This window comes from Scleropages formosus, chromosome 15 (genome assembly GCF_900964775.1).
Source record: "Scleropages formosus chromosome 15, fSclFor1.1, whole genome shotgun sequence".
NCBI classification, from domain to species: Eukaryota; Metazoa; Chordata; class Actinopteri; order Osteoglossiformes; family Osteoglossidae; genus Scleropages; species Scleropages formosus.
The window spans coordinates 2,660,355-2,684,685 of NC_041820.1; the positions used below are offsets into that span (position 1 = coordinate 2,660,355).

A 24,331-nucleotide genomic window follows, 5' to 3' on the forward strand; every position below is an offset into this window, starting at 1 on the left:
TTTTCCATGGTGAGTCATGACAGCTCCTAAAAACTTGAACTGATAACAGAGTGGCGTTGGTGGCTACGAAATTGTGAGATTCGAACCTGTAACACTCTGGAGAGGATCAGGATCAGTTTAAGTCTAACAATGGACAAAGTTCAGATTTTAAACGGTCAGTAAATCCAAGGTTTCGCACAGGATCGAAAGGAATCCACACTGTTGTCATGTGTAAGTTAGGCACTTCATAATAAATACTGATTATTTATTACTAGTACATACTGGTATTTTTAACTTTTTAATTTGCATTAGAAATCAGTGAAAAAACGTACTGTCACGAGCGGGGTCAACATGTGGTCAGAAAAACCGACAGGTATCATTAAATAGGTACGGTACTTTTTTACCAGCTGTTGGATTTGTCCAAGCTCTTGTTGAAAACACTTTATTTGATCTATTTTGACGCACATTTTGGGAATCTTGCAGCCCTTTTCCTACAAAACCCTCTCCGCCCGTGGCCGTATTCTTGTGCAACAGCATCTTCAGGCCAACAGATGGCGCCACATTGTCATACACTCACACACACGTTCACATCCCACTTTGTTCGTATAACGAACGTTCGTATAGAGGGAGGTGGGCTATAGATTTCTCACGAAATGCTGACCGAAAGCTCGGGCATCATCGCAGCACAGCGCGATGAAGAAGAAGATGCGCTGGAGAGGGGGTGGGGGGGCTTCTACAGGATGTCATATATGTGTGTTAAAAGTCGGAGATGAGAGCGCTTAATAAACGGCTGTGATGGGTAATGATGAATAAAATATGATCCTGCTGGAGACATTATTATTCTTTACTATTAAACTGTTCACCGCGTCCTTGCGTGCTTTTCACGCCACTTTTCACCCAGGTGCCCGTTCAGTGTCCTCCTCGTGTTTGTCCTCATGTCCCCAGCGGAGGCACATCTGGATGTCACATGTCACACAGGCAGCTCTCCCACCGGCTTAAATGTGACGGGAGACACTTCACAGTTGAAGAGCCACGTGACTGTTTTTTTGGTTGTTGTTTTTGTTGTTTTTAATTCCCTTCCAAACGGTCACGGAGGGCTCCGGGCCATCTGGAGAAGTAATAACTGCTAGGAGATCACTTTAAGGGAGAAAAACTGCCTATATTCATATATCATATTCATATATCCTGTGAATTATATATATAATTTCTTCCCTTTAAATATATGGTTTTGGCCCAGATGTGTAAACGTCTGTCTCGGAATTGTGCACGTCTCTGTGTGTGTGTGTGTGTGTGTGTGTGTGTGTGTGTGAGTGTTGGGGGGGGGTTGCACCGCTGCCGGAGCCCCTCCGAACAGGAAGACAGGGGGAACGACACGCGCTCTGGAGGAAAGGCTGGAAAAAACGACTCGACGCCGGGGATCAAAGGGGCAAATGCGTAACAGATGCCCGAGAGCGAGCGAGCGCGGGCGCGCGCGCGCCCTCCCCGCCCCTCCGTGCGCGCTCCCTCCTTTGTGGGTCACATCCACGGAGTCCGTTCTCGCGCAGTTGCAGCACAGACATTCTCCCGCGTGCGCTCTCCAGTGCGGAAACCGGTCCAGCGCGCGCTCTGCTGCAAGGAGGGATGGGGCGACCCTCGCCTTCCCCCCGCACGTTCACGGCGCCCTCGCACCTCTCCGGATCGCCGGCGGAGCCACTCTGTCTCGCGGAAGACGTGCCGCGCGGACGAAACCAACGCGCGCCTTTGTTCGCGCGCTGACGCGTTCGTAGACGCGGGGGCACCGACCGGGCGCGAGCCGAGCCCGAGGGGAACCCTAACGCCGTCCGCGGGCTTGCGGGCGCTGGGTGCGTGTGTGTGTGTGTGTGTGGGGAGAGCTGTGCGACCTGAGGTGTGTGACCTGTTCCCCGCGCGAGTCTGAAAACGCTTCCAGACCAGTGTGTGTGTGTGTGCGTGTGCGTGCGTGCGTGTGCGCGCGTGTGTGTGACAGCTCAACGCTGCGCCTCGACGGAGCCTCCGAGACGGAGCGGAGCGCGCGGAGTGGTCGCGAGCACGGAGCGTCTCCGCAGATGGAAGTTGGGTCGCAGTAGCTGCGCCGAGGAGCAGGAGGACAAGTCCGAGCAAAAGCATCGACACCATTCCAGGTAGGTGGCCGTGCGCGATCACGGCGCTCGCCCCGTGCACGCGATTTGCAGAAGAAGCGGGTGCTCCGGGTCGACGCACGGTGTCCGCGTGTCCCTCCACCACGGACACGCCACGCGCACCCTTCGTTCCCACGCATCCATCGTTCGTGCCCGTGCCGTGCGTCCGATCATGATGTGGCACAGCGCCCGCGACACATCGCATCCCGTCACTCACATTTCTTAGTCTGTTGCCGGGTTACATTTCTGATGTGGGGACTCAGGAGGGGTGAGTGTGAACCCGCTGTGTGCGCTGTGTGCGATGTGTGTGGTGTGTGTGGTGCAGCACTCATTTATTTACCTGGAGGAATTATTTCAGGAACATTTCAAGCACTGCGTTTAAAAAAAAAATCGGGTGTCAGTGACCCTTCGCTCCAGTCTGTTCCCTTCCTTTTAATTTCAGCACTCAGTACGATCCGATCAGTCGCTTCGTCAATTTAATACCAGTGAAGTTTTAAGCACCCCCACCCCCACCCCCAGGTGCTTTAACTGCGGCGTCGCTCCGCGCGCTTCCAAAACAAAACGTGTAAACAGACGTTGCGAAATCGGACGCGGCGGCCGCGGGAGCGAGTCCCGCCCGGGTCGCGCGCGTGGCCGCTCCGCGCCCTAACGGCTTTGGCAGGACGCGAGGAGCCCCGTTGCGCCTGGGCGTCCGGACGCCGCTCAGCCACTTTATTAATGTCAGTGGTCAGGATGGAAGTGGAACTGTGCGCTGATGTCACGTGGCTTTGGCCACACTGTAACGCAGAGGTGAAATGGGCTCCGGGTGAAGTTGCTGTCGAGGCCCTGCGGTCCGTTCCGGTCGGCGATCGGGCTCCTCGCCGCTCTTCTTGTGCAGTTACCTTCTAAGGCGATCTTCTTAAGATGCTTTCGGAAGCTCCGCGCTCGGACGGCCGCGGGGCTCGGCGAGCGCACTGGCTCCGGCGCCCTGCTCGAGCCTTGGTCAAACACTCGTAACCTGGTCCTGGGGGCGGGGGGGGGGCTGAGCCACAGAGGAGGCGGGTGCGGCTTGCGTGGGCGGCGTCTGGCCCTGGCCGATAGCTCCAGGTCTTCTCGCACGTCCAAGCAGACAGAAAGAGCAGCTCTTGTTCAAACACTGGCGGCCTTTCAATGGGCCTCGCAGGAAAGGAGGGCAGAGAAAGAGCCCCCCCCCCCCCCCCCTCGCTCGCTCGCTCACTCGCTCGCTCGCTCTCTGGTCTTCATGGGGAATGATCCACACGAACCCGGTGCGCTGGTATTGGGCTTGGATGCGGCTCGCCGTTCTCGCTGCCAACAACATCTGGAGTCACTTGCCAGGAATTCAACCTTTGCTGTTTGTTTCCCTTAGAAGGAAAACTGTAAAAGATGGGATAGCGATAGTCCGGCAGGCTCCGGGAGTCAATTCGGGGTGGGATTTGCGAGTGCACCAGGTGACCTGGGGGGGGCATCCCGGGTTGGCGGTTCGAGAGTCCAGCTCGGGAGGGCCGACGAGCCCTGAAACGGACTTCTCCGCAGTTTAGCATCCCGCGGTCCCCTGCTGTACCTTCCAGCTGCTCATGTCCAGCTCAGTGTCTCACGGTCCATAACCCCCCTGTCCCCTTGAGGACTCGCCCGTGGCCTGCTTTCCCTCAGGTCCTCCTGCACAGAGCTGGACAGAAACAGAGATGATATCATGGAGCCAAAGGAGCTTCCCTCACGCTAAACATGTACCCTGCTGGTATTCAGAGGTCCCAGCTCAGCTTATGCGTAACAACACTGGTGCCAAAAGCAAGACTGCCAGGGGAAACCGGTAAGGACAAGGCTGCTTCGGCTGTTACCACGCTTATAATTTTAAAAAAATAATAGTAATTAGGGGGTCACGAAGCAAAGCTGTCGGAACTCTGTTATTATTATGCTTTTTTTCCCAGTATCTCCAAAACCGCTGGGTCCCTTTTTATAGAAATTTCCAGGCATGTACTTGGACCTAAGTGAAGATGTCTCTGCAGCTCTCGCCCTGATTTCCCACACGGTGGCGCTACACTGGGCATTTAAATATTCCGACTTTGAATACGGATCCCCAGCAAACCCGTTAATAAGAGTCACGCAAGTCGTCGTATATATGTATCTCCTCAGGGCCTATAGATTTACCTCAATAATTACCAAAGTCCACCATAGTGGATTTTCTTCCATCTGCATTTTTAAAGCGCTTTAAATATATATAGTAGCGTGAAGGTTCATTCTAAGTTCATGCAAAGCCGGGCTGAAAACCTGAGCGCTGCGAAAGCAGGCAGATGAATGCTGGCGACAGTACGCACACCCCGCACTGTCACACATCACACGTTGCATTGCAGGCTTTCATACGGATCCCCGTTTTAAGGCTGCGTCCTTAACCGCCGCAGTGCCTGCTGCCCTTTCGTGGGTATGCATACCCTTACCGCGGCGAAGCCCACAAATACTGTGTTTTTATTATTAGACATGGTACGGTATGCTTTTAGCTGGAGAGCAGAGGGTGGATATCTGCTTTGTTTACATCACGGGCCGAGAAGAAGAATTTTTCACTGCGTCTACTTCAGGAAGCCCTGCTCCGGAGTAAAGCGCTCGGGTCGGCTTCCTCGGATGAAACTCCAGCTGTTCGGAGACGAGTCGGACGGTTTGGAGCCACTTCGAGAGGGGGGTTCGACAGAGGGAGCGGACACAACCAAAGGACCACGGATCTTTTTTGAGGTTAACACTTTGCAACAGCTCGCACTCTTCTCCAGAAAGCGAAAAGACTGGCCACGTGCACCGTGCCCTGACTAGCAGGTCAACGCTCACCTTTGACCCGGGATGACCTAGGGGCCGAGAGAGAGGTGCGAAACGTACTCGGGATGCCTCGCTTCAGCCTGCTCGCTGAGCACATTCCCCCCAAGTCCAGATGTTGGCTCGAGGCGTCGCTTCACTCTTAGCAACCCATCGGAAACGGCCCCGTGAAGAGCCACTCTTCACGCGCAGCCGGTGTTCTGCAAGCGAGGAAGCGCTGAACACCACCGCATGCCGCAGAGCGCCTCCGCTACGGCGCATCCTTAAGTACGCTGTGGATGAGGTCATGCTGATCCCGAGAAAAGCACCGTATTCCTCTGCTTGTGCGCTTGTCACGGGCTGCCTAATAAGCGCCTTGAGAGGCTTCATTCTTTGAACGTTCACGAAGCACTCTGGCGGAACCCCTCCCGACTCTCTCGGACGAAAAAGCCCGGAGGCCGAAATTCAGAACGCCTATAAATCCCTGAGCGGGACCTAGTGTTTACAAATTGTCGTAATTACACAGCGTGAAGGCCGTTTGTAAGAGCGTCTCCGCGACGCGCGTCAACAACGGCGAGATCATCACGCATAATCATCACGCCCTGGCGCCTGCAGCCTTTCGTAGCCCGCTGCTCCGGGCTGCGGCGGAGGCAACGCGTGCCGCTGTCTCTGCCGTCTGGAGAAAGCCGTTTCACATGGTCGCATCGCGACCGGGATTTCTCCGCAGCCTTACCCTACTTTTGTGGGACGGGATGACTAAGTAGCCTTCGCCAAGCCGGCAGAGGCAAAGAATAGTCCCAGTTGAGCTTCTGTTCGGATTGGGCGACGTAAACCTTCCCAACACCTTGTCTATAGGAAGATCTTGATCCAGCGCTTCAACCTTAACTGTTTTCTGAGCACAAACTTGTCCTGCTGATGTGCGATGCAACGTGAGAGCCGTTCTTCACATTTTGCGTGCGGACAAATCGGGATTTACATTTACGTGTATTCGTTTAGCGGACGCTTTTCTCCAAAGTGACGTACATCTCCTAGAAAATACAATGTGTTCGTTACATTAGCAGGAAGAAACACTTAGATGCAGATGTGTGATTCTTAAGTGCAGTTAGTTTGTTTCTTTCCACCATATGAATAATTGTTTATCACACGAGTAGCTGCATAAAACTTTACCAGAATATCCTGGTCACCTTCCTCATAATTTTTTTTTGAGATGCATAAAAACATTCACGTTACATTACAGGAGTAGCTGTGTAAAGGTTTATCCGGACATGATCTTAAAATTATAGAGCGTGAACATTTAGACCTTACATGAACTTAAGAGATGGTGGACGAAGTGAGTCTGGAAGAGGTGAGTTTTAAGACCCTTTTTAAACGTGGACAGAGATTCAGCAGTTCTGAGTGAGAGGGGGAGGTCGTTCCACCGCAACGGAGCCAGAACCGAGAACCTCCGTGCTTTACCTTTCGCGCACGGGACCACCAAGCGGGCAGATGTTGAAGAGCACAGGGGTCTGGTTGGGGTGTAGCGGATGATCAAGTCGTGTAGATGCCTGGGAGGAGTTCTGTTGGTGCTTTTGTAGGCCACAACCAGGGTCTTACATTTGATTTGAACAGCTATAGGAAGCCTTTGTGTCTTGCCGCAGCGCTGTTGACGAGGGTCACACCAGAGCTCCCAGTAAGCGAGTCAGTCACACGTACTTTTTCTTTAACAGGAAAAGATAAGGACAGGAGCCCGCTCCCCGGTCCCCGCTCCCCGTTTTAGTCACGCAGCGGGCCGTTTCGGCGCGCTCGGATTGCGTCGCTAACGAGCTTCGGAACAAGTAGAGAGCCGGCAAGCGCGCTTTTCATGGAGCGCCGCCGAATTAGCCGACGGTCGGATTGCCTTTTTGTCTGACTAAATTAGCTTCGGTCCGCAACTCGGAACAAGGAAAGAGCCAGAGCCCAGTGGCTCAGGTTTGGAAAATAACACCTCATTAGCGGCTTTGTTTCGAGGGGTCATGGCAAGCGAACTCTGTAAAGCGGAGATGGCAGCCGGTTTGTAAAACATAAACTCGGCTCGTTTACCTTGTTTGTCAAGAGCGCGTGTGTTTGTGTGTTTGTTGCTGGAGACACAAACAGCCCAGTGCTGCTTGGCTGTGAGCTGCTATTATAAACAGGAGATGAACTGTTTGTTATTTTATCGCTCCTTCTGCTCTCTTGGAGAAGCTGCTCCATGTGAAGAGCTGGGAGAACCCCCCCGTTCTCTCTGCGGTCCGCCGAACCTCAGGACCACACATGTCACTGGCAGCGCCGGCGCTCGGCTTTTTCATGCCCCGAGGCAAGAATCAATCTGGCGCCCCTTACACTTACAGCCCCATATTAATAAATCTGCACTGAAACCGTACGTGACATTTTTTTTATTTCAGATACAGATACATTCAGATCATGAAGAAGATAAAATAAAATTTCAAGTATGAACTGTTTGAATTATAAAAAATAGTCCTTTGCGTAATTTATGAGATTGTGAACATTATGTATGCACAGCATACAAATTAATACCTTAAAAGTTTAGACTGGAGTCGGTTACGGGAACAAATAGATATACGCTATTAAATGTGTAGAGTGACAGTTTATTTCATGGGACGTGTCACCTGCGACGGTGCGACACGGGGTGGCGATGCGTCATGCCGTGTGGACGTCACATCTAAGGTGGCAGGTCCCCTTCACGTGTTTCGTAAAAGTTTCTTTACTGTTAAGCAAGGTTTTGTATTCGTTTTTTCCAACATTGCAATTTACTGGTCAATTTTAGAAGCAAAACTTCTAAAAACACTTGTAGGCAATTGCCCGGGTTTAGCTAATTATAAAAATTATAACAGCTGGGGGCAGTGGTAGCGTAGTGGTTGGAGCTACTACCTTTCGCTTCAAAGGTCACAGGTTTGATTCCCCACCTCTGGCTGTACTCCCCTTGAGCAAGGTACTTACCCTGAGTTACTCCGGGAAAATTACCCAGCTCCGCAAAGGGGTAAATAATTGTTACCTTGACTCTATAAGTCATTCTGGAGAAAAGTGTCAGCTACATGAATAAATGTGACAACTACTCTGGTCACTGGACTCGATGAGACATCCTCCACAACCAGATGTTGCAGTGGTGTCGAGGAGGAAAATGTGGACCGGCCACCGTGTCGTGAGGTGGGGGGGGGGTCACCCTTCCTCACCTAGCTCGGCACTACCGACATGCGGCCGTCACTCAGAGCGCTGCCGCGAGTCGCAGCTGAAATTCGTGCAGGTTTTTATAGACGGGTCCCCTGGAGCCGTGGAGCGGCGGAAACTTAGCGCTCGATGCTGAAGTGGGTTCCTGTCTATCTGAGGCTCGTGTTCTACAAAGGCTGTTTTCGAGATGCCTGCTAACTAGACAGGCGCGGTATTCCTCACCGATGACAGGTAATTGCGCCGCCTTTATCTGCTCCCGCGTAATGAGCCGCCGCCGCCGCCGCCGCCGTCACCGCTGCCTCCGCTCGCGGCTGACAGTCCGTCAGCGCCTCCTGCAGCAGGCAGGGCAGCCGCGGGAGTGCTCCGCCGCCGAGCGGGGAGGAGACATGAAAAGCGCCCGGGAGACGGAGCCGCGGCGTCCTTTCCGCCGTTGCCGGGACGTTGATGGATGGGGGGCGCTCTTTCATGTGTCTTTCCGAGTGGAAGCAGGTTGACTGGCAGGAACGTGGTTGTGGTGGTGGGGGGGCGGCCCCTCGCTTCCACGTAATTCAAAGCAGAGCCCCCTCCCCACCCCCCCAACCCCCCAAGGCGCAGCGAGAGGTGCTGCAGGGCGGCAGCGCGGCTGCTGTCAGTCAAGTTAAAGGCGCAGTTGGCGACTCTGCACCCACTTTCCTCATGATGAGCGCCCCCGCCTCACCCCCAGCCCCCACCCACCCACCCACCGCAGTTGGCGCCAGCTCCCTCCGCCTGCCTGCACAGCGGGCAAGACTGCGAGTCAAAGTGGAGGGGCGGCGTCAGCGGCGGCGAGCGGCACGAGGACGGGCCATTGTTTGCCTGTCGACGTGTGGAGGTTATTCGCGAGCAAGCCCCCCACACCCCCCCTTTACCCATTAGCACTGCGTTACTCCCCTCAACATCAGTTCTGAAAGCTGTCATCTTTAACCAGCAAGGAGCATACCTGACACATCTCACTGTGGGGCGAGACGATTCAGAGCGTCGCTCATAAAGCACGAGGTAGCCTCTTCTCGATAATACCCTTCCGCCAAGGTTATGAAGCATGAAGGTAATTTCTACTCCAAAGGGTTCCCGGGAGATTATGTTTGGGGGTGTACTTACCGTAATGCTCAAACCTTTGTGAGCGTTCGCATTAGACACGCATCGGCCCTAATCCCACTTCCCTGCCTGAAGGATGCATTGTGCAAGTGTCGCCGCGCAAGACGGAGATGAGACGTTCCTCCGTGTTGTTCCGCACGCGGGCGGGAAAGCGCGCACCTGATCGTTATCGTGAGCAAAGGGGTGGCAACCGGTGCCGCCGAGATGATGACGCTTTTCGGAGTCCCTCCTCAAAGGGTACGGCGTGGAGACACGAAGCGTGTCGAGTGCTGTTGTGTTGTCTTTGGAAAGGTCTCGGCAAGGTCTCCATAACCTCGGCGATCGGTGTTGAGAGGGTGTTTACGCATGCATGCATCCGAAGATTTATGCGCGTGTGGGAACGTGTGTGTGTGTGTGTGTGTGTGTGTGTGTGCGTGTGTGCGGCTTGCTTGATAGGAGCCCGTGGGCATCCCTGCAGCTCTGGCCCCCCCAGCCCACAGGTGGATGGAAAGGTTAAGTGCCATTAGTGTCAGATTCATGATTAAGCTCTTGCTCTGAAGGAGCCTGGGCACCCCCTGCAGCAACCTCATTATGGTGGCGCGTGGTGGAACCGGGCAGCGCGTGTGTGCGTGCCTGTGCGTGTACGGTTCCATCAGCTGTTCGGACCCAGCTGACATAAGAACGCTGGCTGTTAGGACAGAGCCAGTCATAGCTGAGTGCACCCATGGCAAAGTGGCGGAATAAAGCTTTGCACATGCAGCACAAAAAGCCCAGTTTGATTCCCTCATTATTGAGTGCATATTGATTTAATTGTCTGCTTGTGGCTCACATATCACATATTTGCGAAAGCAAGTTTATTACGGCCATGTTTTATGCTCCCCACGACAGCTCCCCCAAATCAAATTTTCTCCATTTTGGCAGGACGAGCCAGCCTCGGGCTGGATGACAAATTACGTGTTTTGCCGGATTGTTCTACTCTCCACCAAACTTTGAAAGGAGACAGGCATGAATTGGTCATAGTGGATGGTCACCGCTCCTGGAAGTGTAATCCAGAGATGCTCCAGTTACACAGTGCTCTGTGTTTGGGTGTGCGTGTATGAGTGTGTGTGTGTGTGTGTTTGTGTGTGTGTGTGTGTGTGTGTGTGTGTGCATCTCAGATGTTGGTCGCTGGCCTCACATCACTCGGTTGCCATGGCAGACACAGTGTCTCTTTCGGAAACAAACAGAGCCAAGGCAGGACCACCCTGGAGGGTGACTCCGCGGGTCAAGACAGACAGGATGCGGTCTCAGAAGATGACCTTTGATTGAGGATTCCCCACCGGGTGCGCCTTTTCTCCTCGGCCCCCTGCTAAGCGAGGCAGCTGCCGCTTATATTTGTATGGGTGTGTAGTCTTCACTTTCTTGAAGGGGAGGGGGCGTAAAGTCAGTCACACAAAGTGGAAATCAGAGCTTCGAGCCACCCCCAACAAGTCCTGCCCTCTGACGTGTCCCCTGGGGTGCAGCCGGCTCCCCCTGGTGGAAGCATCTCTCCTCGCGCCCCCGCGCTGCAATTAACTCATCCTCATCAAAGGGAATAGGGAAGAGGGAGCCGGGGCTCCTGTGTGAGACTCAGGGAGATGAGAGCAACAGAAGGAGCTGCAGGAGCGAGAGCCCTCTCTCTCTCGCTCGCTCTCGCCAGCGGAGCCGGGGTTGTTTGAACAGAGGCAGCAGATCGGGAACGACACTCTGCCACGGAGAGAGCATGCTCTCCGCTTCCCATTCCACCGAGACCGATACAGAGAGAATAAGAGGAAGAAGCCCTGGGGGAGTTTTTCTCTTTCCTTCTTTTATTTCTCTCTCTCTTTCCTCCTGCCCCCCCACCTCAGAAGAACAAGAAGTTTTGCTTTACATGCGGGGGGGGGGGGGGGGGGGGCAAGCAGATATTTCATTATTTTTTTTCACAGCAAGCTGTCTTCCGCGGCTTCACAGTTAATAGTGCTGGAAGGATGTCAGCGTCTCGGAGAGGAGGCAGATGAAAGCTGGAGAGAGGCGAGCACCGGGGGAGAGGTCCTGTGGGACGAGGCGGCAGGCTGGCGGCCCGCTTGTTTTTTGCGTCGCGTGGCAGAGGTAGCGGAGACAGCTGCGGGAGGAAGGGGACTTGTTAATTATCTGTGGCGCTCCCGCGGTTCGGAACGACGCAAGTTAATTAGGGCGGGATACTCCTCCACGCTGGGGAGCTACAGTGGTTTATGAACCTATCCGGACATGCTGTTGTGCTGGGGTGGAGAGGGGGAAAGACAGATTGGCAGTCAGTCTCCCCACTCTCGTTCTCTTTCCATCGCCGCTGGCATAGTGTCACCCAAACCTGTCTGCTGTTTCCGTGTCCCCGGTGAGCCGACTCCTTGTGCGGGCCCTTGGCCTGCAGATAAAGAGCGGCTAACTGGGGGCTCCAGCAGACAGGCCGCGCTCAAAGCGGACAGGATGATGCACGGAGGGAGCGGGAGCCGCTGCTGCGCTTAGGAGCGCAGAGAGGAACCTGCAATTCCTGTCACCCCCCTCGGTTCTGGAAACCCGCCGTTCCAATAAACCCCCTGCGTTGAGATGCTGCCTCCCCGTGCGTCTCATCCAGATCGGCATTGCAAATGAGGCGCTTAATGAGCCAGCGGGTAGCTTTAAAGACAAGAGCACCGGACCAAATGCCTCCTGTTGGGGCACCGCTTAACCCAAATGGCATTAGCAAGAAACATCCGGCTGTGTAAATGAGTAACAGTGTGGAAGTGTGATCCCTGGATTTAAACCCCTGCTCGGTGGTAGCGGCGGGGAGCCTGGCAGACAGTCTCAATGACAGCGGGCTCACGGCCGCAGCAATGCAATCCAGGCGGACTCTGCTGAGAGCCCAACAAACCCGTGGGGGTGGAAGTTGGCGCCATCGTGGGACCAGGGATGGTTCACAGAGGCAGCTGGGCCAGGTTGTGCTTGAAGAGAAGGACCGACAGCGGTCTTGGTAACAGAAGCCCATTCAGGATGAAATCCTGGATACAGTTTCGGTATATTCAACATGCAGAAACAAGCTGCCCCGTGTTGTCTCGGTGCTGGCCTCGTGCCCAAGCGTCTGAGGGGCAGGTCACTTTATCACTTAACAGTGGCTCTCTGTCTGTCGCCAAGAGCTTTCAGCGATGTCTCACCGGGTCACTCGGGGCACTCGGTGAGCAAGAGCTTTGGTAGCAGCGGGACTGTCTGCTAAATATGGGTCACTTCGGACAAGAGTCGCAACTCTTTTGAGCCAGAGGTTCTTTGTTTTATTGCTCTAGCTTCTTGAGGACCGTTCTGATATTTCCTTATGACGGGACACCAAAAGTACTTTCAAGGACTTCAGGTCGCATGACATCATGCGTTACCTGATTAGACACCTGCTGAACTGTTATGTGGCAGTGGCCCTGAGTTGGATCCCTTGAATTCATTCCGCTTTGGTCAATTTACTCCATTTAAAGAGGCCATGGCTTAGGGTAAGCGCGGCAGGAGGTGGCGTAGCAGTTTGAGCGTCAGCTGCGCACTCGAAGGACCCAGGTTCGGGTCCCACCCCTTTGTGTTATACCTTTTATCAAGGTACTTGCCATGAACTGGTACAGTACAAATTGCTCTGCTATGTAAATGAGTAAATCACTGTAAGGAGCTTAACACTGTAAGTTGCTTTGAAGAAAAGCATTAGCAAAACAAGTTTCTGTCGTGCAGTCAATACGTTTACCCTCAGTCGTCTTATTTTTCACAAGATTGCAGTAACCTGTCACTCTGTACTTGCACATTACGAGACAGGCGCTGGGAGCTTGAAACTGCAAAATGCAAAATGGTAGTAGAGCTTAAGTAAATCGAAAACTCAAGGCTGCTGCGAATCATGTTTCGTTTCGTATCTTTCGATGTTTCGTATCTCTTAACTCTCTTAGCTAACTAAGCAGGTGACATTCAGCTGCCTCTGGTTTCAATATTCGGATCTTCGGTGACATCCGCCGGAGTGCTGTGAGCATTTACAGTAAATACTCACTTCTGCAACCCTGAGAAGCGACAACCAATCCAAGACCAGCCCCTTCGTGTCTGGCGGTGCATTTATTTCTTTGTGTGTGAGAATACGGCTTCCTGAAATGAATTCTTTTGCTGGTTCCTAAGTGCACGTTTCCCCTCCCCCACCATCCATTCAGACCCGAGTGAGAGAGAGATGACCCTGGTCCTGTCCATGAATCTGTTCTGCGAGCACGCTGCTTCCGAAGGGGAACCCACGCGCCCGCCCTACCACCCCATCTGGGAGTCCGAGCGCTGCAGTAAGAGCTGCGTGTCCAGCCCCTCGCCGCTGGGATGCGCTGTGGAGGACCTCGCGGAGGGTAGGCCGGCTCTGGCCGTCATCATGCTGCAGCCCTGGCCCTGCTTTTCCAGCTTAGTTGTCTTTCAAGGGACTCCCTGTATATTTTTTCCTCTTCCTGCTGAGCTTCAACACTAAAGTTTTGCACTGCAACTCTAGGATTGGCTCTTTCTGTAAACTCTTCTTTGGTTAAAAATGTTTGCCTTCCCCTTCCAGAGCCTCACTGCAGAAGACCGCCGGATCACGTGGTCACGTCGAGGGTCTCCTATTTTAAAAGGAAGTTTGTGGACGATGAAGAACCTCCCTTCAACTTCCGGAGTTACTGCCAGACGGTGAGTTCCCTCCTCTGTGACATCCACATACCCTGCTCAGCTCGGAGCCCGACTTACCCGGAACCATGATCAAATGCCACTCAACCAACGAGAGTAACAAAGTACAACAAGCACAGGAGAAGAGGGTCTGAACAGCAAGTTACAAAGTTTGGATTGTACCTACAGTAATGGAGAAGAGCCAGAAGTAGCTATTTAAATTTCATCTGACAGTAGGTAGACATCAAAGCATGCTTGTGTGAAAGAGAAAGATGGGTTTGTTTTGGTTGTCTTATCAGAACGAAGGTACCGAAGTAGCGATTATCACGGTAAGATGAGGAATATGTCCACATAGCTGTTTATGGTGTGGAGAATCCAGAACTTCCCTGTGGGGCCTACAGGTGGCGCCGGTTTTGGAGGAGCGCGCCCATGTGCTGCGCCTGTCCCTGGAGAAGATGCGCTTCATCGACGACCCCGAGGCCTTCCTCCGACGCTCCGTCCTCGTCAACAACCTGCTGCGGAGGCTCCGTGCCGAGATCCTTCTGCAAAGCGAGTGGTGCTTCCCGCCAGGCCCCGCCCCTGGACCAGGCCCCAGCCCCAGTCTTGGCCCCACCCCCATGTGCCCCTGGGAAGCTCCGCAGGGGCCGTTCCGCAAGCGTTTCCGGCTGATCCGCGGCGAGGCCCAGGAGTGCCTGCAGGCCTGCTGCTGCTTCTATGGCGGGCGCTACCTACGTTTGCCCTTCTCGGTCTACGAGGACGCCACCACTTCCTCTCCCTCCCCATCCTCCTCCTCTTCACCCACCACCCCGTTCTGCACAACTTCCTCTCCCTCCTTCTCTCATTCACTTCCCATGGAGGGTCAGAGAACCCGACTGGACTCCTTGTACCCTGGCCTGGAGCCCCCTGAGGCGAGGGAAGCCGCGGAGTTGCTGGAGCCCAAAGAGCGGGCCCTGCTACGTGAGAGGGTGGCCCCACGTGACGGGGAGCGCGGGAAGGGTACGGTGGCATCCCACTCGAGGTGGGGTGAGCTCAGGCCCGAGCCTAGCAGCTGGGGCTTGGACAGCAGGAAACTGTGAGAGCCAGATGAGAAGAAATGGAGACGGAGATGAGAAGAGAAGGTCGACATCATTGCGCTGGAGGCCATCAGATGGGTTCCATGGCGCAGGAGCTCTGAATCCCCTACAAAACTTCAGAAACTATGGCCAAAAGCCACTCCACAAAGCCTGAAAACACAGTCTAGCCAGCATAGGAAGAGGTTATATGAGTGGAAATTTAAAACTTCTGCACGGTATGTAAGAACAGAGGAACTGGCATCCCTCACGTTCCATCGGGCAGTAGGTCCCCGTCACAGGATGCTTCTTTGTGGAAAGTTGGGTTTGTTTCGAGCGGCCGAAACACTAAAATATGTTATTTACAAACCGACGTACCCCACGGAAGTGGCGACTGCCAAAACGAAAGATCAGGTTTTTGTGATGATCTGGTGGGTCCAAAAGTCGGTTTTCCCCACATCTTAGTGTTCGATGGAGTCTGTGGCTGTCGCTGCACCTGTTACCGGCTCCTCCAGCTCTTGAGCCCCTCGTGAAACGCAGCCTCAACGCTGCCTGTGGGCACAAGAAACCTGTTGACTTCGGGCTTCAGAGCTTCAGACTGTAGGGCACGTCTGTCTGGCCAAGCCACTGGACCTCGGCATGAAGAGCTTCCGTTTGTCAAGAGTAAGAAACACACGGTGCCTTAATTTTGTAATGTTTATAGTATTTTTTTTTTTTTTGCTTGTACTTAAACGTCTTAAATTTCAAGAGTTCATTGTGAGTCATCTGACGGCTCGTCAACCGAGCAGTTATTTGCGTGGGCCTGCCAATAACGGAGGAAGAGGACCACACCTGGTGCTCTGAGAACCTGGCCCTCATAGCTATGGAGACGTCACCGCCATGCTGTTCTATTTCCCGGCGGGTCGCTCGCCCCAAACGGCCCTGGCGCTCTGGCTGAACCGAGAACTCGGCCGTAGAAGCGGATCCAACCTCATGATTCCGGCCCTCCTCTACCGGCCCCCCGTAGGCCACCCTCCGGTCTTTGGATCATTTCATAACGTCGCCACCTGATGCAGTCTCCAGACACAGTATCTGTTGAGTAACTTCCATTCTGACAAGGTACAAATGAAAGTACCATCATCTGAAAGTGTTTTAGAAACTCCATTAGTTTTGTGAATTTCCTTTAGTAGTCTCTTTTGCTTTGATTTACCAAGAGCTTTCTCGTATCGTTAAAAAAAAAAAAGAAGAAGAAAACCTTAAAGAAGAGCAATAGAACAGTGTCGGGATATAATACGACCGTACAGAAGCACAACCGTTTGCTTTTTCTCATGAAAATGTGGTTAGAAGTGAACCCACTTTGATCAGCTGTTTTTATGTGATGTTGTTTTTGTGAAAACTGTAAGAATTATAAATAAAAAGAATGTCCTCAGATGTGTACTAAACTCGACTAAACTGCTGCCTTTGGCTTTACTTCCTTGCCGAGTTCTCGCCTCTCCTACCCCTGACTTCCTCTCCATACTCCAGGTTGTTTGAGCCCTCAAGGTAAAGTCCAAAGCCTCAATTTCGGACGACACGGTGACACAGCGAGTAGCGCTGCTGTCTCACAGTGCCTGGGTGTTCTGAGAGGACATGGGTTCGGTCCCTGCTCAGTCTGTGTGGAGTTTGCATGTTTTCCCTGTGTCTGCGTGAGTTTCCTCAGTGTGCTCTGGTTTCCTCCCACACTCCAAAGACATGCTGTTCAGGTTCACCCATAGTGTGTGTGAGTGACAGAGAGAGTGTGTTCCATTGATGTATGGATGAGTGACCCAGTGTAAGGAGTGTAACTAGCAGTGTAAGTCACCATGGTGAGTAAGGTATGTGGGCTGATAACACTACACAGAGTTCATTGGAAACTGCTTTGGAGAAAAGCATCTGCTAAATAAATGTGAAATGTAATTTCAGGATGATACTTGTTGTGCACAGAAAACACGGTTATCATGCAGGGTCGATACGGTACTTTAAAACACTGAAGTTGTCCTCATGAGCGAGTATGAGGAAAATCAGGCCCTCAGGCCATATGTTTGGAACTCCTCACCAACAACAGCTGGAGTGCCAGAACTTTGTGCACGATTAGACAGCAGGTAGCGCAGCGGAAGTGTGAACACAAAGTCCCAGGAGGGGTCCTCGCGCTGAACCTGTCAGCTGCATACGCGACCCGAATTTCTGAAAATAAACAAACATCGAGGTGCATTTAAAGGCTGAGCTGTAAAACCGAAAGCTATGGGAGAAAAGTGTTGCGTACGCTAATGAACAATATCAATTAAAACAATGTCATGTTTTGGAAAGTAGCGCGGATATTAGCGGCGCGGTGCTGCTACAACAAGTTTCCGCCAGCTGTCTCCCACCTCCCCCAGTGCGGAAAAGATCCAGGCTTCAGCGCCCCGTCGCTCATTAATCTTCCTGACACATGAGCAATCACCTGCCTGCTCCCTCACTGCCATCTCTATTATCTCTATGGAAACAATATTTACTGGCTGAAGAACGTCAGCCCCCTCTAAAGTGCCGCTTACAACGCCTGCAATGACTGGCAAAGAGACAAAAAGACCAATATGTGTATATAAATATATATGTTCTTGGAATGTCAACATCCTCTTGTCCCAGGCAGGGTTGCGGCAAGCCGGAGCCTAACCGGGCAACACGGGGCGCAAAGGGGGAGGGGTCACACCCTGGACAGGACGCCGGTCCGCCGCAGGACACCCGAAGCGGGGCTCGGACCCCAGACCTGCCCCATAGCGGGCATAGGCCAAACCCGCCGCGCCACCGTGCCCCTCTACATGCAGTATATATATTTTGTGTGTATGCGCATGCATGCGCGGGTAGCTTAGTGGTTAGAGCTGCTCTCTTTAGACTCAGAGGCTGCAGGTTTGAACCCCACCTTTTCCTGAAATATCCCTGAGCGAGGTGCTTACAATCACTTTCTCAAGTAAAAACTACTCTGCTGGGTAAATAAAGGTAGGTAACTTGGCTTTGTGTAACAGCATTAGCTAAATGAATAGAGATAAACATATATAGGAATGTATATACAGGAAAAGGAAGAACTGGGAAAAAGACAGGAGAAAATGGGAAAAGTGCATAATGCATACATATTTGGGAACTGTGTGTATGTGTGTTTCAAAGCAACCCTCTCTTATTGGCTTGGGCCAGCAGAGGCCAGACCTGATGGTGGCAGAGGGCTTGTTCTTTCATTAGGTCAGTCAAGGTCAGAACCGCTGACCATCTTGGTTGAACTACAGTAAAGCTCTACCTTCAGGGCGGGGGAGCAAGAACCCCGACACGTCCCCAGTCCAATCAGGTGGGCCGGCAAAGTGGTCCACTGTCCAGGCTGTTTACAGCCATCGTGGAAATGACGTCCACCAGGGACAAGACTTTTCTGATCACCGTGACCGCGCGTTGATCACGCAAAGCGGAATCCCGCGGTGAATCGCACGGCGTGTACCTGCAAATCGTGGTGGACGCCGATGCCGGGGTAAAAACAGTGGCGCTAATGATAGTGGCATCTGCAGGCGCGCAAATGGAGGTGAGCCACCGCAGGACTGAAGTGCGATGGAGCAAAGCGCGGCGTGCGGGAATGTGTCAATGTTCTCCCACGGGGCGATGTTCTTCGCCGCTGGCACAGTGTGGCGCACTCTCTAGCTCTCTCTCGCGCTCTCTCTCTCTCTCTCTCTCTCTCTGTCTATCTTTCACCAGGCCACCCCCTCCCTCCATCCCGAGGCTCGACAGACTGCAGCGAGAGGAGCTGTCATTTGTCAGCGAAGAACTTTGGCAGCTCTACGTTTCCATGGGAACAGTCTGTTACTGAGGAATGGTTTTGCATCACAAGGCCCTGAAATTGGTTCCAAAGCACAGGTCTGCCCGTGTAATTCCCTTCAGCTCGGCTCCGAACTGCGCCTGCTTTCAGTCGCGTCCCTTCCGAGACGCGATGCCCGCATTCCTTTTGTGGCTCTTACTCTACACTGCTTGTACTGCGGTTAATTTACCACTCGGATTACACTTGTTTGGTTTACTCCCTGTTCTGGAATCATAGCTGGCAGTGAGAAGCATGAAGAGACAGATTTGGCACCGAGAAAGGACCAAAGGGCCCTCGGCCGTCGCTTCTGGACACACAGCCTCCACACCACACACCATGTCCTGCGAAAGGACTTTTACACACTGCGCTCCACACTTTTCTTTCCTTAGCGCAACACTTAGGGTTGGGCTATTTTGACAGAAATATACTGAAACTTACAGTGACTTTCGTAGGTGAGCGCTGCAGTGATGTTAACCTACCGTATCCGGATAGGGCGTTGCTTTACTGTAGTACACCACTTGCCAGAGCTTTCATTTTGGATTATTCAAACGGACCTGCCCTGTCCCCTTGGATCTTCCAGCGCAGAACCTATTTTGGATCAAGTGCTGACATTCAGGTTGGCCTTAGCCGCTGGAACCCAGATTCTATAGGAGAGGATGCCCTTAGCCTGTTCAGGAGAGTGACTGGGGAACTCGGTATTTCTACATGCAGGTCATGGGTTCCACTTCAAGTCCACTCATAACGGACTGCTGAAATGGTACCGCTTTCCATATTCGCGGCTATTTGCCCGGCATTGAATAGATGCACGGGCCGTCTCAGCTTCTAGGGGGGAGAAGACTTCCCACACACACACAGCAGTTGTGAATATAAAAAAAAATGAAATGTGGCTCCACCATCCAGTTCTTTGAACCTTACGGTAGCCTGCAAATTTGTTGGAGAAAAATGCAGGGCGAATGTCAAATCACGGACAGTGAGAATGCCCAGGAAGCCCGGGGGGGATGGGAAGATAAAGTAGCTGGTCACTGCAATGCCATGCAGCTTTTAACTCTGGTTTCATACAAGTGTCCTCTGGCTCAAGCCCAGGAGGGACTTCTGGGAAACGAGCCACTGGCAGCAAAAGCAATGCAAGTGTCCTCATCTGAGAGAAGGAGCACATCCTCTCTGAGCATTCTGGTTTATCACGTTACAGTGTCCCATGGTTCAGGAATATCTTCTTCGGTCTCCAAGGATTTCAGCAGCGTATAAGGGACCTGTCAACGGGAAGTGTGCAAATCGCAGGAAAAGAGAAAGGAACATCTGCCAGCAAAGGGAGATCTGATCAGAGAGAGGGGTCACGCAAACAGGCACCGCCTTCTGCTCACACCAATATTCATCTATTCGTTATGGATAATTATCGGAATGAAATTAAAGCAAAGAAATTAAGTTTTGGTTCATATCTCCGGCAGAAGCTGGTTTTCATGACATCAGAAGCTACATGTCAGCCGCAGTGCTTCCAGTTGAGATAGATCCAGCCACCACGAGCAAAATGTAAGCTGTCTGCATGGGGAGTGGGGGGTGGGGGGGGCCTATAAATAATCACCCTCGTTTGCCTCTTCTCAGGATGTGAATGATTCAGGCAACACGTAATCCCGTTACGTATGCTAATCAGATTTATAAGAGGCGCAAAAAATGCATCTAATGTACATGTAAATAGATCCAGTGGCAAATGTACCGTGGCAATTTGGAATCCATTTTATCGTGAATATACTAAGAACCGTTCTAAAGGTGTGCGGACGTGGGCGCGTGGAGAAATTATTAATTTACTAATGGTTTTATAAATACATTTGCTGCAGCACTCGGACAAGGTGTGCGAGGTTGATAAAAAAAAGAAACTTTTGCTCAGCGCAACCCTTCTTTATTGTGCGCCATTGGCTCGGGTTTAGGTTACGTAAGAGCGGCGATAAACCTGGGCTGGTGTTGATGTTTCCGCCTTGCCTTCCCCCCCCGTTCATATGTTTCTGTTCTGAGCGTCAAACTGGGCCACATGTATTTACACACAGCCCAGCGCCGCCGTGTAATTCCCCGACTCCATTTCTGTGGAACCCATTTCTCCGACTCCGGTCATCGCCGCAGCCGGCCTGCGCCAAAGGCACGATGGCGGAGGAAGATGTCGGAGACAATGAGCGGTTCTCTTCTGAAAAACAGCTTTTGATTCTTGATGGACAGAGCTGGATTCTCTGGAAAATCCTGTTGAAATATGTGTAGCAGCTGCATAAAATTGTGAGCTGTTTGTTCACTCCACATCTGGATATTTACTGACGGAAGGGTGTAGGAGGGGTTCTGGAGGGCCGGTACCTGCCGTCCCATCGGGCGGCCCCTCCGACTGGGTCCCAGCCGGGAGCCTTCCGGTGTCAACAGGCGCTTGGATCTCCGAAAAAATTTTAGGCGGGTGGGGGAATAATTTCTCCTGTGGAGTTTCACTTGGCGGAAAGCCTGAAAACAATTTAAGTACATTTCCTGTTGAACGCGCCGCTTCATGTGTGCAGTTCCCATTGTCCTAATTACACTAAGTGGAAAACCTACTCACAGCTGAATTGGAAATATGATCCATTACCGATAGACTTCTCGATAGCAGTCAAGTGGGAAACTGCTAGAAACCCATACCTCTTTATTGTAACACAGTCCTTTCAATGTTGTGCCCAGAAAATGAAAGCGCTGGTAATGGTGCCTGATGGAATATAATTATCAAAAAGCACTGAGTTCCGGAAATTCGGGTCGGGGGTTCGAGAGTAACCGGTCGGTTTTATAAAAGTTTGTGAGAAGACGGGTAACAACGTTTGTATCGATGTCTCCATAAATAGCCAATCCAAACAAACCATTGCGATACGCTCATTTTATCAGTTATGTCTACATGTATACGTTCAGCAGACGCTTCTCTAAAGGGATGTACAACTCAAAGGCGACAAAGTGCATTTCACCAGATTTTCACACATTTGATAATTATGCTCCTCATGCTGAAAAAGTGGGCTTTTTTTTTCAGTAAAACGTTTGTGTTCCCTCATGAAGAAGTCTTCAGTTTCTACCATGTTCACCCCGATCTTATTAGCTTTACTTCAGAACCGAAGTTTCATTTTTCCTTCAAGCCGACTAGAAGGAAGCCCATCCAGATTTCGATGTGGGCTCAAGTTCATGTCTTCCATGTCAAATGACCACCCTTTGGTGCCTCTGATTCATTTCCCGTTTCAGCTCAGTACACCTGAAATTCTGAAAGAAAGTAATAAAACTGTTTATAAGTAGCTATTCTCTCTGTTTTGGTGGGACAAACATCCTACCTTAGTGTATTTTTGCTACTGATTTTTTTTTTTTTAAATTTTAATTAAAAACCGTTTTTCATTCCAGTCCAGAAGTCTGTGCTGGTCTCAACATTAACTATGTATTAACTGCGCGCGAAAACGTAACCTGCGGAAAATTTAAATTTTAAATCGCGACGCAGCTGAAAAAAGGCAGGAAAGTCCGCTCTTTTCGCAAACTTCCGGTTTCCGAGAAACGAAACCGAAACTAAAAACCAATCGAAGTACAGTCAGCGTCTCACTGATTTATCTTCTGCTAAGGCGATAAATTGAACGGTAAATTCTTTTATTGAACTCGTATCATTATTAGTTTGAGTGAAAGTTACATAGCTCCTCAGATGAAATGTATGTTTTAGTGAAACTCTTGAGATACTTTCAAAAAGAAATTGTACTGTCTTCATGAAAGCGGTCTGTCGTGTCGAAGCCTTTTATGGTTTTACATCCCAATTTTTGGTATTAAATGATTCAAGTTGTTTTGTTTTAATCCATTTCTTTATTTCTAGCGTGCGAGTGGACATGATGCCGACCTTTTACTCATTCTACCATAATACAACAACAAATCTGTAAGCTGTAATTATTATGGACTTCAGCTTTATGATTCACAAAATTTATTTTCAAAGTTTTATGCTGCATCAAGAAATGCTGCTTTTGTCCTGCTTTCTACTAGGAGAGTCTACAACAGAAGCCTGATCGACTTTGGGAGCCTTATGTTGGTGAAGGAAGACCTGAAGAAGAACGAGATGCTGGACTCAGTCCTGCATGCCAACATAGACCATGCTGTGAAAGCTCTGAGCCAGGTGCAACCTTCACGCCTACAGGGGGCAACCCTGCTGATCACTGGGGAGAGCCTGTTGGTGAAGATCTGCCCACCATTAGTTAACAAAACGAAAATGCACTTTTTGGTCACAACAGTGGATGGATGGCCTCAGCTGCACCAGCAAGTAGTCTGCAGTGATAAAATATCATTGCAAGACATTAAGGAGTCTCACTTCCTAGGTCACAGATGCCAAGACCAGCAAAATTCATGCCTGCAACAAGCTAGGGAGGTGGTGGCCCAGGGACTGACTCCGAAGCAGTTACAAATTAGGTGTAACAAGTTGTTTCTCACATACACAACTGCAGATGATAAAAATGCCATTAACCCAGATGTTGACATCATCACCATTCAAACAGAATGCAAGCTCAGACCTTCATTATGCGGTTTTGGGGGGCTTTTAGAAGCTAAAAGCTGGTTAGAGCAAGAAAAGTCAAAGAAACAGGGCCTCATCTCATGCATTGATTACGTTTTAAAGCAATACGCTGTATGCAAATCAGAAAATTCTTTTATATACAATTTCATTATCCAGAGTGAGGGTGAGATGGCCAGGATTGATAACAAAAGTAAGAGAACTTGCTTTGTGTTCTGCAACTCGGAAGGTGTGTCTATGTTCCCTCCATGGTCATGAACGAGGGTCTTATCATTCGTCATTCAGGTGGGTGAATCTGACTTTACTGTTTCATTAAAAATGGTTTTCATTGTGTAATACCTGCAGCATGAATGCAGATTAATTATGTTCCAAAGACTACACATATTATAACTGCACAAAATCGAAACGCAAAATTTGTCATCTTTGCAAGCTTGATACGACAAAGAAGTCTGATTGAGATACATTTACTGAAATAGCATGAGCAGGGAGACTTTTTGTACATTGTTACTTCAGATGCGAAGAAATAAAAAAATAAATCATATAAGAAACTCTGATATAGTTTCTTTAATCACAAACAAGGGCTGCTTTTTCCATTTTGGGGTGTGGGTATCTACCATTATGACTCAAGCGCATTACAGAGCACATGGGTAACCCTGTTTTCCTCAAAAGTTAGAGATCTGTCAGACAGAGAAGCTAAACGAAGGTTTTCTTCCAGCGTGTCTCCACGCAACACCCTCACAGATAACTTTGTAGTCCATGTCTCCCACACTACAGAGTTAATGTGATACATACATGGGTTGGGAGCAATTAAGTAAAAATACCTTTGAAGAGGTCAAGAGAAAAGCCTTCACTTCAGTTAAACCACGTTAAAAAGCATTTTTACTAGCCATTTTTCAAGCAGCACATAGCCTTTCTGAAATGTCCTCTCACCCACTGCGTGCCACTGCAAGACTGCATAGCCTTTCTGAAATGTCCTCTCACCCACTGCGTGCCACTGCAAGACTGAAATTCTATTTAACATTTCAGGCACTTCCAAGGCTTAAACATGTTGATCTCTTGATAATCCCAGAGGAAAACACTGGGACTAACGTTGGTCAATATCAATTTCATGATGGCTTAGTCGTGGATAAATTCAAACTGATGAAACTATGAAAGGAGC

General features: G+C 51.0%; 2 protein-coding genes across 2 annotated transcripts; both read left to right on the plus strand.

Annotated features, from left to right (window-relative positions):
* Positions 1-1,430: 1,430 nt before the first annotated feature.
* sertad4 (SERTA domain containing 4) lies at positions 1,431-16,073 on the plus strand. Its single transcript, XM_029258223.1, has 4 exons — positions 1,431-2,117; positions 13,337-13,516; positions 13,711-13,826; positions 14,204-16,073. The coding sequence occupies exons 2-4, from the start codon at positions 13,354-13,356 to the stop codon at positions 14,876-14,878; spliced, it is 954 nt and encodes a 317-aa protein (XP_029114056.1). The 5' UTR covers positions 1,431-2,117; positions 13,337-13,353; the 3' UTR covers positions 14,879-16,073.
* A 6,114-nt stretch (positions 16,074-22,187) lies between these two features.
* Positions 22,188-23,676, plus strand: LOC108921644 (uncharacterized). The gene is made up of 3 exons (XM_018731202.1): positions 22,188-22,261; positions 22,489-22,548; positions 22,653-23,676. The coding sequence occupies exons 2-3, from the start codon at positions 22,502-22,504 to the stop codon at positions 23,428-23,430; spliced, it is 825 nt and encodes a 274-aa protein (XP_018586718.1). The 5' UTR covers positions 22,188-22,261; positions 22,489-22,501; the 3' UTR covers positions 23,431-23,676.
* Positions 23,677-24,331: the final 655 nt, after the last annotated feature.

Coding starts and splice junctions, on each gene's coding strand:
- sertad4 (XM_029258223.1), top strand. CDS start 13,354: ATGACCCTGGTCCTGTCCATGAATCTGTTCTGCGAGCACGCTGCTTCC. Junction 13,517..13,710: donor TGTGGAGGACCTCGCGGAGG/GTAGGCCGGCTC, acceptor TTCCCCTTCCAG/AGCCTCACTGCAGAAGACCG. Junction 13,827..14,203: donor TCCGGAGTTACTGCCAGACG/GTGAGTTCCCTC, acceptor TGGGGCCTACAG/GTGGCGCCGGTTTTGGAGGA.
- LOC108921644 (XM_018731202.1), top strand. CDS start 22,502: ATGATGCCGACCTTTTACTCATTCTACCATAATACAACAACAAATCT. Junction 22,549..22,652: donor CATAATACAACAACAAATCT/GTAAGCTGTAAT, acceptor GCTTTCTACTAG/GAGAGTCTACAACAGAAGCC.